Source organism: Trametes versicolor (assembly GCF_000271585.1).
Source record: "Trametes versicolor FP-101664 SS1 unplaced genomic scaffold TRAVEscaffold_5, whole genome shotgun sequence".
NCBI classification, from domain to species: Eukaryota; Fungi; Basidiomycota; class Agaricomycetes; order Polyporales; family Polyporaceae; genus Trametes; species Trametes versicolor.
The window spans coordinates 638709-651011 of NW_007360325.1; the positions used below are offsets into that span (position 1 = coordinate 638709).

Here is a 12303-nt window from a genome sequence, read left to right on the forward strand (position 1 = left end):
CTCAGGGTTGTTCTCGCTCTCTACAGCTGACTCGATAATGGCATCACTGAACCCGCCCCAGGCAGCACCTAAATGGACACACACGCCGGAGGAGGTCCTCAAACTCACCAAGGACGCGATCGCGGAGTTCCGTGCGCTCGAGGACAGCGTCGCGGCGCTCAAGCCCGAGGAGTGCAACTTTGATTCGGTGCGTCACACCACACTTGTGTATGATGCGAGCTGAGCCTCATCTTCCTGATGAACTTGTTACTAGGTATTCGTAAGTCGTTGCCTCTGTGCATTGGTTCTCTGCCCGCGCATCTGATCGCTGCCCGGCGCCGTAGTTGGTTCTCGCGCACGGAGAGAACAAGTTTGATGCAGTAGCCGAGCCGCTCTCGTTCTACCAGAACGTCTCTACGTCGAAGGAGCTTCGCGATGCCTCCAATGAGGCGGAGGTCATCGTCCGCGACTTCGGCGTCGAGTCGTCTATGCGGATTGATGTCTTCCGTGCCAAGCAAGCCGCTGAGAAGAACATCAAAGCCTCGGGTAAGAAGCTATCGACCGAGGAACAGCGTCTGGTGGATAAGATGATCTTGGACGGCACCCGCGCGGGCCTTGCGCTACCCGATGCCGAGCGGGAGAAGTTGACCACGCTCAAGAAGGAGCTGTCTCAGACTTGCCTTGAGTTTAGCGTAAGTGGAATGCATGTTGTATATTTAACGCATTCGTGCTGAACACAGTGCACACAGAAAAACTTCAATGAGGAGAATGTATGTATGCTTCGCCACCAGGGCTACGCCGATTCCACGGGCTGACGTCAAACTCCTAGGGCGTCGTCTCATTCACTGCAGAGGAGCTTAAGGGTGTTCCCGCGGACGTCATTTCCGGTTACGCTAAGCGCACGGAAGGCGACAAGGAGCTCTACGACATCACCTTCAAGACACCCGACATCTTCCCTCTCGTGCGCCTTTTCTGCCCAATGGCCCACGCATAATATATTGACCTTCAGGCTGCAGTTCAAATTCGCAGAGAACCCAGACACCCGCCGTAAGGCTTACGAAGGTTTCGAGAACCGACTAGCGATCAACGTGCCCAACATGAGCAAGTTCCTCGACCTCCGTCGTCAGATCGCGAAGCTCTTGGGATACCCCACATGGGCTGACTATGTCACGGAAGTCAAGATGGTTAAGAACGCGAAGAGCGTCAAGGAGGTAACATTTGCGACACTTGGTTCGCGCATCGTGATCGACTGCTTATATGCTGTGTCCAGTTCCTCACCGAGCTGGAGCAGAAGCTGCGCCCAGTCGGTCTGAAGGACCGTGAGACGCTCCTGGCGATCAAGAAGCGGGAGCACGATGAGAAGGGCTTGCCGTTCGACGGCGAATTCTACCTCTGGGACTACCGGTATTACGACCGCAAGTTCATCGAGGAGAGTCTGGGCCTTGACGATCAGCTCGTGAAGGAGTACTTCCCTGTCGCAGTCGTGGTACCCGCCATCCTGGAGATCTACCAGAACCTGCTCGGTGTCAAGTTTGTAGAGACAAAGGGCGAGACATGGCACCCAGGTAATACGATAACGAGTGGGACGTCAGTGCCGATTTAAATACTTTATTTTGCAGAGGTGCAGCAATTCGCTGTCTGGGAGAAGGACGCCAAAGACGAGTCCGGCTTTGTCGGCTTCTGCTACCTCGACCTCTTCCCGCGCGGTACGTCCAACCTGCCGCACTGCGTTACGGTATCTGATATCCTCTTGTCAACAGCCTCGAAGTACTCGCACGCCGCCGTGTGGCCACTCCTGCCAGGGTACGACAAGGCGGACGGCTCGCGCAACTACCCGCTTACGGCGATGGTCGCGAACCTCGCGAAGCCGACGCCGCAGAAGCCCGCGCTGATGCGCCACGACGACGTCGTGACGTTCTTCCACGAGATGGGGCATGTCTTCCACGGCCTTCTGAGTAAGACGAAATTCGCCCGGTTCCACGGCACGAGCGTCGCGCGCGACTTCGTCGAGGCGCCGTCGCAGATGCTGGAGAACTGGTGCTTCGAGCCCAAGGTTCTGGAACGCATGTCGAGCCATTACGAGACGAAGAAGCCCCTTGACGCGGAGCTCATTGAGAAGATCATCAAGAGGTGCGCGTTTAACCTACGGGATTATCGCTGCTCTGCGCTGACGCTGTTCAATCAGCCGCTACGTGAACGTCGGCTTGTTCTACCTACGCCAACTGTTCTTCGCGAACTTCGACCTCAAGGTGCACACCGACCAAGGTAGGCCAACTATAGTTTACGACGCGAGCCTAACTGACCACGAAGCACGCCTTGGTAGAGGCCGATGACTACACTAAGCTCTGGAACGAAATGCGGGAAAACATCTCTTTGGTCAAGGGCGGCAACCTCGGCGCAGGCCAGGGCAGCTTTAACCACATCGCCGGCGGGTATGACGCTGGCTACTACGGGTACACGTACTCCCTGGTCTTCGCTGCGGACATGTACGCGACGGTGTTCAAGAAGGACCCGCTCGACCCCACGCGCGGCCAGCGGTACCGCGAGAAGATCCTCCTCCCGGGAGGCAGCCGCGACGAGATCGACTCGCTCAAGGTACGCCTCAGCATGTCGTCCCGTGTCCCCTCGATTAATTGTGGTCCTGTGCACAGGACTTCCTCGGCCGGGAGCCCAACTCCGAAGCGTTCATTCAGGAGCTGTTCGGCCAGTCGACATCTAGCCTGTGAACGCGAACATTCTACGAGCGCATTGGCCAAGGGCAATGGTCAGGCGATAACAGTGCACAAGGGGGCGTCGTTATCCCAACCCTCGCAGATAGTTGTAATTCAAATGCACAGCACCACCTCTCCTCACCGTCCGATGGTCCCTGCGTGAGAGTCGAGTTGGAACGTTTTTGTGTCCTTTGCGGATAGGCCAGAGCATGCCTCGAGGCGCTGTTAGTATGTGAATGTCGCCAGCCATGACACGCGCATCATTCAGAAGACGTGCTTGCTAAGTCCTAGTAGGCAACATGAGGCAGAGCGACAAAGGCTCTTCAGCGTTGATGCGTCCCTGGGGATCCGGAAGCGAATACATGGGCGCCTAATGGCGCCGGACCCGCGCTACCGTCCTTGGATTGTGGCGGGTGCACCGTACAGACGTCCACCACCGTCCACGTTCCCTCTTTACCGTCATGTCCCTCCGCCTCGTTGCACGGCTCGCACTGCCTTGTCCGTCCCTCGTGCGCACGCTCGTGAACAGGGCTGCTCAGAAACCCATTCCTCCGCCGCGTGGTACGCCCGCTGCCGTGTCACAGAACTTCTTTCTCTGAAGCCCAAGCCGCGCTTTTAGGCACCATCGCCACACCCCAGGACTTCCTCAAGGCCATCGGGCGCTCCTCGGAGACGAAGTTGACCCCGGAATCGTGGGAGGAGCTATTCCACACAAACGGGCATCAGCTCAGGAAGGCGGGGCTCACGGTGGAGGACCGCAGGTACGTGCCCGCATGCTCGTATATGGCAAGCGGCGCACAACGCTGGCGATGCTCACCCACGTCCCACCTCGTCACATCGCGTACAGGTATATCCTCTGGAGCGTCGAGAAGTTCCGTCAAGGGCTCGACCCGTCGGAATTCGCGCACCCGCCGAAGCCTGCAAGCAAGATTCGAGGGTAAGCTCCATGCGTTCCTGCGCCCCGTTGCGATGACCGCTTAGCCCACCCCTTCCAGACGTGGACCGTCAGTGCAGAATGGCAAGAGGCTGCGCTCGAGAAGGCACCGGTAGACATGGCGCTCCGTCCTCATCACCCGCTTTGACCGAGTACCTGTATATTTGCGTACCCTAATACTGCACAGGCAGTGCGTCCTGCGAGGCGTGCCCATTCTTCTATGATAGCGAAGACTGATACACGCATAGTTGTGTTCCCACAACATGCAGCCTCGAGGACGGAGTGGCACTGTTGTGCGCGTGTCTAGGTTCTGGAAGACGGGTGAGGTCCAAGTAGGACCAGAGGAGGCAGTCCAGTGCAAAAAGCTCCGGTACGGGGAATCGAACCCCGAGCTACCGCGTGAAAGGCGGTAATGTTAGCCGTTACACCATACCGGATTGAAGTGGTAACACTTGGGGCTAACATGGCCCTTAGACCGTATATGTCCGGTGATCACACTTGTTAGCCGGGTGGCACCAAATACAATGCACCCGCAGCACGTTGTCGACGCTGACTTGAATTCGACATGGTGTGCACCCGAGTGGCGTGCTGGAGTGCGGCATGAGCGGACACAGCGTTATCAGACGTCGATTCTAGTGAGGTTGGATCACGACAAAGCAGCCGCACATGGTCCGTCTTCATGACCAGTTACCATAAAGGAAGGTCAGTAGGATGTGAGGCACCTTCGCGGAGATCTGGCGATCTGCCGCCTTGTTTTTGGGCCCGCTTTACTCTGACAATTGGGCTTTGACCGTCGCCTGTGGCTTGGACCGCCCCGACCCGTTGGCATAGCCCGTTATTCCAGCTTCCTACTCTTTGTCCTGGTGCTCCTACTCGCCTTATAAGTCTGCGCATCATGGGCCTTCTCCCAACCACCCACCTTCCCATCCTCCTTGTTCCCGCGAGCTTCCCCGAGAGCTTCTCAGAATGCACCCCAACCACCTCACCGAGCAGGTCGACCACGACCTCCAATGGCTGGCGCGCGAAGCGCCCCAGTTCCACACCGGTGCCGACGCGCCCCCTTATCCATTCTCCGGTACCCGCAACGGCGACGACGGGTCGGACGCGAGCGACAATGAATCCGCCGGCTCGGAATCAAACGACGACGACCCCTACCACCCGTACAACACCGTAGACCCCAACCAGAAGTGGGTGCGCAACGGAGACTACGTCTATGCCGCAGACCCCAACCTGCAGAGCAGCTAGTACGTGAATGTCTCACTTGCCTTTGTTCGCATCACTCACCGAAAGTCTGCCTTTGTAGTCTCGCCCCGAGCACTCACGTCGAGGACAGACCGTACGTTCCTCCGACCGGTGAGCAGTCGAAGGACAAAGGCCTTGGGCTGTTCCTCTCCCCCGACGACCTCGCACCATCGTCCTCCTACGACCCCTACGTCTACCGCGATCTCGCGCCGCCACAGCAGCCACAGACGCTCTCCCCTCACGAACTCACCACATCGCTGCCCCTGAACTCCTCCCCCGAGCCCTCACATTCTGGCTATGAAACCTCACGCGCGCGCCGCGCTCGAGCGCACAACACACAGCGTGCTACCGCTCGCGCGGCCCAAGACCTCTCGCACGTATACTCCGTTGACACCGACGGCGAGGCCGACGCTTCTAGCGGCGACGACGCGTCGGAAGACGAGTACGTGCCCTCCCCGCGCATCCGCCCTCGCAAGCTCTCTTCCTCCAACCGCTTCCAACCGCACCAGCCGCAGGGTCGCATCAGGCCCCGTGCCGCGCCCCGCGTCTCCGCCTCCCCGTATCCCTCTTCCTCCGCATCGGCGACGTCCGCGTCCGTGTCCGCCACAGAGTCCAGCTCCGCGGCAGGAAGCTCGCGCCGAGCGGGGTCGCGCAACCTCCAAATCATCGACCAGGTCGCGCCGCCGCGCGGGAGCTGGGACAAGACGGGGCCGTTCGCGTACAAGTGCCCGTGGTGCAACCATGTGCAGAGGAACAAGCGGTCCCCCGACATGGAGCGCCACATCCGCTCGCACTTCCGGCGCGACTCAGACTCGCTGTGGATTTGCTGCGGGCTCCCGCCGGACGAGGCGGCGGAGCATGGCGTTGGGCCGAAGGATAACGGGTGGGTGTTCAACGGGAGGTACATGGTCGGCGGCTGCCACGAGGACTTCAGCCGGATGGACGCGCTGAAGCGGCACTGGCGGAACAACAACAACCCCTGCATTGGCTCCATCCAGTACGCGCGGATGGACAAAACCAACCCGTGAGGGACCGCGTCCGAGACGTCGCGGCACCTTTCATGACAGCATAGACTCACTCACCCATTTCTCTCTTCTTCATACCCGCATATGCCACACTCCTCTTTGTACATACGGGCGCGTTCGCGCAGGACTTGTTTTTCGCACTTCATCTGTAGCCTTCCCACTCTTCGGTCGCACTGTAGCACATACCTCTCAATAATCACTCCCAGCCTGATTTAGACGTCTCCACTCGGTGTGAACAGGCCTGGGCTGAAGTTGCGAGGTCGCATTATTATGATACAGTGAGCACGGACGTACAGCGGCCACAGCGGCCCGTGGCAGACCACAGAAGATCAGCGCGCCCGCTTCGGAGGCCTCATGCCGCGTCTTCGCTGAGAAGCACATATTCGCGGGCAGATTCTCCAAACTTGATCACTGGTGGAGGGTCCAGCTTAGGCCGATTCCCACAGAAAGAGACGACAGGGACGCACCATCGCCGAGCATCAATTCATAGTATCGCGATGTAGGGATGCGCTCGTCGTTGACAATAGTGCCATTTGTAGACTCCAGGTCGATTATGAAGGGCCTGGGGCGAAGTCAGCACATGCCACTGGGGTTCTCGTGCAGTGGAGACCCACTTCACAGCGGACTTCACGTCGCCGAACTCGTTCTTTTCCCGAACTTGCCGATCTGCGGGCAGATGGGGGGAAGGTCCAGTGAGACGTAATACTCAGGGTCTGGGGGCGACGCACATTGTATCACGGCATGTTGTTTCGAACACGAAGGGTGCTCCACGGCGAGATCCACGACGGCGCGGTCTCTCCCGATTAAGTATGCACTCTGCCTGTGTATATGCAGCAGTTCTATACGTCCCGAGAAGTGCGGGTTGAGTTCTCGAACGCAGATGGGCGAAGCGAAGGGCTCTGGCACTCACCGACTTGCTCCTTCCCCTTGAACACGTACAGCCGCCAGCCCACCACGGGTTTCCGCGCCTCCGGGGGCTCGTGGTACTTGAGCACGGTGTTCGTCCCGTCCGCACGCTGCACCGTCTTCGTCTCCGCAGCGAGAAGGCCGGACGGCGCAAAGTTAGGTTTCGTCTTGTCTTCCGCGGGGACAGAGGGGGACTTTGAGCGCGATTCAGGCTTGGGGGACCGGGCCCGCGGCGACGCAGAGCGACGCGAGGGCCCAGGGACTAATGCACGTCGCGAGTCGCGCTCTCTGTCGTCCTCTCGCTCGCGTCCGCGGCCGTGCCCCCGGTCTCGGTCCCCGTACCGGCCTTCGTCGCGAGGACGGTCGCGAACCCTGTCATCTCCAGGCCCTCGGTCTCTTCGACTTCTGTCCCTATCGTCCTCGTTTCTGCGGGAGGGTTCACGTCGAGACCCACGGTCGTCGCGGTCTTCCTCGCGGGCATAGCGGTCGTGGCGAGAACGAGACGGTCCCTCATCGTCGTCTCTTCCTCGGTATCGCGGTCGAGGGGATTCGCGGGGCATCTTGTAGAGCAGTGAGTAGAGGGAGCAGGAGCAGGTGGCGAAAGTAGCGCGTCGGCGGCTGAAGATGCCTCTAACTTAGGCGCCGCATAGATTAGCGCCTGCTTGACGGTCCCCCGCCGCATACTGGCCGACCGAGCTTGTCCAGGACCACGAAGCACAGAGCACAGAGCAATCGGCTAGTCTCCTGCAGACCTCTCAGTGCAGGGGATTATTATGTTCTCTGTGCAACAATGACGAGGATTGAAATATCGAAGAGTCGTCGTCGCTAAGCGTTGTCCGCCAACCCCGGCAGCTGGCGCACAAACATCTGGTCGTAACACTGGACAGCTTCAAACCCTCCTCGGTACGTTCAAGCCCACAATTCATAAACCATTACCCTAAGCTAATACAATATAAACTAGATCGTCTCATCTCGGCCAGCCGTCATCCGTCTCTCAGTTGCAAGCAAGCGTGCCGATCGAAATGCCCTCGTACGGCCCCAAGTGGTTCAGGATATTGCCGAACAGGATGTTCGAGACCGTCTTGTCCGTGCACTGCTTGTCGTCGCCGTCGTCGTCGCCCGCGCACGACACCGCGTTCCCGGGCGACACGATGTGGATCTCCCCATGGGGGTGCACGAAGCCGAGGAACCGCCCGGGCACGATCGGGACCAGGTCCTTCTCGTTGTTGATCCGCACGAAGTCGGGCACCTGTTTGGGAATGAGGGAATCAGAACGCTGCGAGGGAAGGGCCGCGGGGGCGAGCGCGCGCGGGACGAGCAATGGAAGAGGCTGGCTGACCTTGCTGTCGATCAGGCTCGCGAACGCCTTGTTGCCGACGCGGGGCGTGCCGTACGTCACGCCTTTGACGTGAATGCTAGAAGGCAGCTGCAGCGTGAAGAAGAGCGTGTCCAGCTCGGCGAGCGCGCCGCCGAGGGAGTGGCCGATCTGCAAGGGAAGAGCAAAAGCGCAGCCCGTCAGTCCTGCCAGTTTGAGCTGAAACGCGCGGGGGGTTCGCGGCGTACCACTGTCACTTGCGTCGCGCCCTTTTCTGCGATCAGCTTCTGCACCTCTGGGAGGATGGTAGATGCTGTTTTCGCGTGCTCGTCCGCGAACCCGTTGTGCGCTTGGACGTCGCTGTCAAGCCCGGGGAAGAGCGTGGGGTCCAAGTCGTCGAGGAAGAAGTTAATGTCGGTCAGGTCGGACTCCCTGTATGGTATAGAGTAAATACGATAAAGAGAGTAAACAGCCGAGGTAACGCACAATTTAATCGGGTCAGTGCCTTCGTGGGCAACGATTACAGAGTTATCTTCAGGCCAATATCCGACGAAGACTGGGAATATGTGTCAGTGCTACATCACACTAAATCAAGAAGGCACTGGTGAAACATACACTGCTGTATCGCATTGCCGTCGCCACCCGTCAAGGTCGGCTGGAACCCGGGCAGCGCGTCGCAGGCCTCGCCACACTCCCAGTTGGTGACCTTGCTCAGCGGGCAGTACGCCGCGCGGGCGAATTGCGTGAAGGGCGCGAACGACGCGAGTGTGTCCGCCGCAAGCGCGGAGACTGCGCGTTTCGAGGTCGGAGCGGCCAGGGCGGCGCTCGAGGCCGAGAGGGCGTAGAGAAGAGCAGGGGTGAACCGCATGTTGAATCGTTGACGAATGGGTGTCGAGTGTCGTGGATGCGAATTTGGGCCGGAAGACCTCTGGACTTGTTTCTGCGCGGACTGGCGTGGGTGGACCTTTGAAAGCCGGAGGGAGGACAGAGAAAATAACCGGTGGACGCCTGCGACCGTTAAATAGCAAAGAAGGACGTGCTCAGCAGAGAGGCCGAGAGAGATCGTGAATGGAACCTGTCCACGCGAAGAGAGCTGGAGAATGAAAAGGGGCTTGGAGGAGCGGCGGAGGACGCGAAACGATCGCGAGGACATGCCTAGCGTGCGCCTATTTCCCGACTACGCAAAGCACTGCTTCCGCGCCCGCACGACGCGACGGACCGAGAGGATGTCTCGCTACCGTTGCAATCATCGCGGCCATATTGCACGACCCCGCCACGGCATCACCGTTCCGTAGCACGATACCCGCTTGGTATCCATGTGATGCTACATTGGTGCTTGGCGGCGGTGCACAGGGGCTGCTCCCCATCGCGCTGTGGGATGGTTCCTGCATACGAATGGCTCGTCAATCTCAGACCAAGAAATCAAAGCTCGTACGCGTCGAGATGGGGCCTGACCTGGGGGATTCCCCACACGCTATGCACGGTCACATTACCGGCAATGTCGTGCCTAGCGTGAATATTCCAGATGGCAGTGAGGTTGCATGATGCGCTGTGTACATCGTCGTGATTGTCGCTGGGTGATCCAGGATGATCCCAACATGTCTAGTGTTGCATTCCTGCTTTATCCCAAAAAGGAAAGTCTGGTAGTCGCATACACGATCAGGTGATCGAGTCCGCCCGCCGATGCGCGCCGCCGCGGATTATTCGCCGGAGCGCCTGTCTCCGACGAGGACTCAGGAGGCCGGGGACTTTACGGCCACTGTGTCCCCTGCGATCGCAGGAGGAGGTCAGAGAACATCGGAACTTGCGGAGCCGTAAGGCGAATGGAAGTGCTTGTATGGCATCTGTGGCGGTCTCCGACGGCCATTGAGTGTCGCTCGGCATTCAACGGGACCTCCGCAGGCTAGTTTACGTCCGAGAGCATCCGCCCAGAAATTGACCGGTCCTCCTGCGCTATTATTCAGAAATTTTCAGCTAAGTTCGTCCACCTGTCAGCGCGGACGCTTACCCTCCGTTCGCCGACCCCGGCCCTTCTTTCGCCGCATGCCGCTGCAGACCCTCCACGCGGTGAGGGGCCATCGTCCTCCGCCGCGTTAGCATACCAGAAGACAAACTAGTGCATAGGATCGGGTGCAGTGGCGAATATCCCGAGGGTGCCCGACAGTCGACGTCAAAATTCGTCCACCCGACGTGGCGGATCCTGTTCATTAAGACAGGGGTAAGCACTGCACCCGCGCCGGAGACACTGGGAGTTGTGGGCGTCGGTGTCGCTCCTGCGATGTCCACAGCCTGCGCGCATGATCGCAGCGTGCGCACCCCCGGGGGCAGGCGAGCGCGGGGGGCCTCGCCCCCGCCGCACCCCATCTGGGGGCGTATTTACCGCACATGCGCGTGTTGACGTCAACGGCCCACGCGCACGCGCGCGCAAATGCGTCCTGGCGTCCGACTGCCTGATAGGACGCGCCTGGCGGCGGCCGTGATGTGACCGGCGTGCGGGGCGTGCGTTCTCTGCGTTCTCCCGGCTCTCCCGCGATACATCCTCCGAGATGTATTGCGCCGCGCGCCGACGACGCGCAATAAAGACATACATGTCGCGAACGGCACCAGCGACCGGGCGGCGGCCACGACGCTTCGCACGGCGCTTCTCTGTGCGCGCACACGTTCCAAGGCGTGGTATCCACAGACTCCATCTCGACGGTGCTCCCCATGTCGAGAGCCTGGAACCGGCAGCGCGCCGCGCTGGGCGGACGAGCGGATGGCATGCACCTCGGCAGCCTCTCTCGCTATGTTCGTGAGGGTCGCTCCCACAGGACGTCCGGGAGTCCGGTACTCACCAATTTACAGCCTTGGAATCTTGATCGCCGAAGTGGGCGTGGGCCGCTCTCGTCCCGCGGACGTTCCACGGGGAGAGCGACGTCCGGCAAACAGCCTAGTGCGTCCGCCCGTGACAGTTCCAACGAAGGCTTCTGAACACATTAAGATTGGATACGCCTCATTCCAGCCGCGTTCCAGAACGGCAGCGCGATGCGCCCCATAATCTTACGCGTTCGCGAGGTCGTGCGTGATCCCTAGAGCCACCCAGACGGGCGAGATGGGGCGCTCGGGGGCCAGCTGGCACGACAGCGGCTGCTGGGAGCGCGCGGTGGGAAGAAGATGCGCTGTATGTTCATATGGCTCCGACATGTCAGACACAGATTGCCCAAGGCGGAGCGTCAATGTGACAGTGGCCGGAGCATGGAACACGAAGATCCAACCCGCCCATAGGAATCCGGTAGCGCGTTCAGTGTTTGATGAAGAGACGTTGTCCGGCTGAAGGTAATCAGGGATGTCGCAAGTAAACTCTCTTGCCGTGCCGAGCCTGGAGAAGGGCGTGCAGGGTGACAGGTCTGGAGCGCAGTCCGCACTTGACCATCCTGAGCTGAGCAGCAGGGACAGTATGGGGCCGTTGGCTCCCAGGGCTGTATGATCCACAGTGGCCTAAGATAGCGATGTTTTTCCGGGGAGCGAATGAGAACCAGGCAGGAGGCCAGCGAGTAAGCGCGTCGGTAGACCGTCGCGAGACGGCCGTGACGGCAGCCCGTCGATGGCAATCCGGCTGCAGCGTTAAGTAGCGACAAGTTTTGCACGATCATGCATCACCGGCCGCCTGGACAGTGACAGATCGCAAGGTGGCGCAGGAAGAGGTCCGGGAAGAACGTTCGAATGGGAGTTGGGAGCAGGAAGACGAAAGACAAGCGGGGGCTTTAGAGGGGCAAGACAGGACATTGGGAGCGAGCGCGGCGAGGTATATCAGGCTGGGCGGACAGTAGGCGAGGCCCGTGGAGAGCGTGGGTGGGCATGCTGTGCGAGAAGACGGGTATTGGGGGTCCACATGTGCGGGCGAGGTGGGAAGAGGAGGAGACGGATGGGGTAGGGTCGCGGTGTCGGGTGCCTCGAGGGAGATGGGCTGGCGGGGCCGTGCGTTGCGCGAGCGCCGTCTGGGGCTGGGATGTCATTTCTGTCGAATGAGAAGAGAATAGGCTCGCGCGGCGAGTGCAGATTGAGAGGAAATTGAATCGCGCTGGGTGGGAATGCGGGAAAAGGATTCTGCCTGGGAGAGGAAGAGAAGGGCGAACGTGAATTCGCGCAGCGCCCATTGCGTTGGTCACAGACGGATCTCGGCTCGGCCCGGCGCGCTGAACCTACTCCGCG

The 12303-nt window shown here is 60.0% G+C and overlaps 5 protein-coding genes and 1 non-coding gene across 6 annotated transcripts; 3 read left to right on the forward strand and 3 right to left on the reverse strand.

The window, feature by feature from the left end:
* Positions 1-37: 37 nt before the first annotated feature.
* TRAVEDRAFT_46546 (Metalloprotease) lies at positions 38-2705 on the forward strand (the record flags this gene model as incomplete). Its single annotated transcript, XM_008039160.1, has 12 exons — positions 38-187; positions 254-259; positions 324-671; positions 729-749; positions 809-940; positions 996-1190; positions 1250-1544; positions 1599-1685; positions 1740-2109; positions 2165-2244; positions 2303-2574; positions 2631-2705. 12 exons carry the CDS (start codon positions 38-40, stop codon positions 2703-2705), a joined length of 2031 nt encoding a protein of 676 aa, XP_008037351.1.
* A 446-nt stretch (positions 2706-3151) lies between these two features.
* Positions 3152-3740, forward strand: TRAVEDRAFT_19722 (uncharacterized protein; the record flags this gene model as incomplete). Its single annotated transcript, XM_008038963.1, has 4 exons — positions 3152-3251; positions 3292-3451; positions 3538-3627; positions 3686-3740. 4 exons carry the CDS (start codon positions 3152-3154, stop codon positions 3738-3740), a joined length of 405 nt encoding a protein of 134 aa, XP_008037154.1.
* Positions 3741-3989: 249 nt separating this feature from the next.
* Positions 3990-4061, reverse strand: TRAVEDRAFT_t76. The gene has a single exon. It is a non-coding gene; the product is annotated as a tRNA-Glu (tRNA).
* Positions 4062-4590: 529 nt separating this feature from the next.
* TRAVEDRAFT_46548 (uncharacterized protein) lies at positions 4591-5894 on the forward strand (the record flags this gene model as incomplete). Its single annotated transcript, XM_008039161.1, has 2 exons — positions 4591-4868; positions 4928-5894. The coding sequence occupies 2 exons, from the start codon at positions 4591-4593 to the stop codon at positions 5892-5894; spliced, it is 1245 nt and encodes a 414-aa protein (XP_008037352.1).
* A 245-nt stretch (positions 5895-6139) lies between these two features.
* TRAVEDRAFT_58166 (SMAD/FHA domain-containing protein) lies at positions 6140-7278 on the reverse strand (the record flags this gene model as incomplete). Its single annotated transcript, XM_008039351.1, has 6 exons — positions 6140-6302; positions 6359-6453; positions 6506-6557; positions 6620-6730; positions 6802-7216; positions 7252-7278. 6 exons carry the CDS (start codon positions 7276-7278, stop codon positions 6244-6246), a joined length of 759 nt encoding a protein of 252 aa, XP_008037542.1. The 3' UTR covers positions 6140-6243.
* Positions 7279-7700: 422 nt separating this feature from the next.
* TRAVEDRAFT_28509 (alpha/beta-hydrolase) lies at positions 7701-9194 on the reverse strand. The gene is made up of 5 exons (XM_008039029.1): positions 8728-9194; positions 8599-8668; positions 8361-8544; positions 8137-8283; positions 7701-8046 (listed from the first exon to the last, which is right to left on the reverse strand). Exons 1-5 carry the CDS (start codon positions 8978-8980, stop codon positions 7792-7794), a joined length of 909 nt encoding a protein of 302 aa, XP_008037220.1. The 5' UTR covers positions 8981-9194; the 3' UTR covers positions 7701-7791.
* Between the last annotated feature and the right edge of the window lie 3109 nt (positions 9195-12303).

What these genes read in the sequence shown, in the direction of transcription:
- TRAVEDRAFT_28509 (XM_008039029.1), bottom strand. Translation starts at nt 8,980, where the DNA reads ATGCGGTTCACCCCTGCTCTTCTCTACGCCCTCTCGGCCTCGAGCGCC. An exon ending in CGGCAATGCGATACAGCAGT is followed by an intron (nt 8,669 to 8,727) that starts GTATGTTTCACC and finishes ACATATTCCCAG; the next exon opens with TCTTCGTCGGATATTGGCCT. An exon ending in CGAGCCTGATCGACAGCAAG is followed by an intron (nt 8,047 to 8,136) that starts GTCAGCCAGCCT and finishes ATTCCCAAACAG; the next exon opens with GTGCCCGACTTCGTGCGGAT.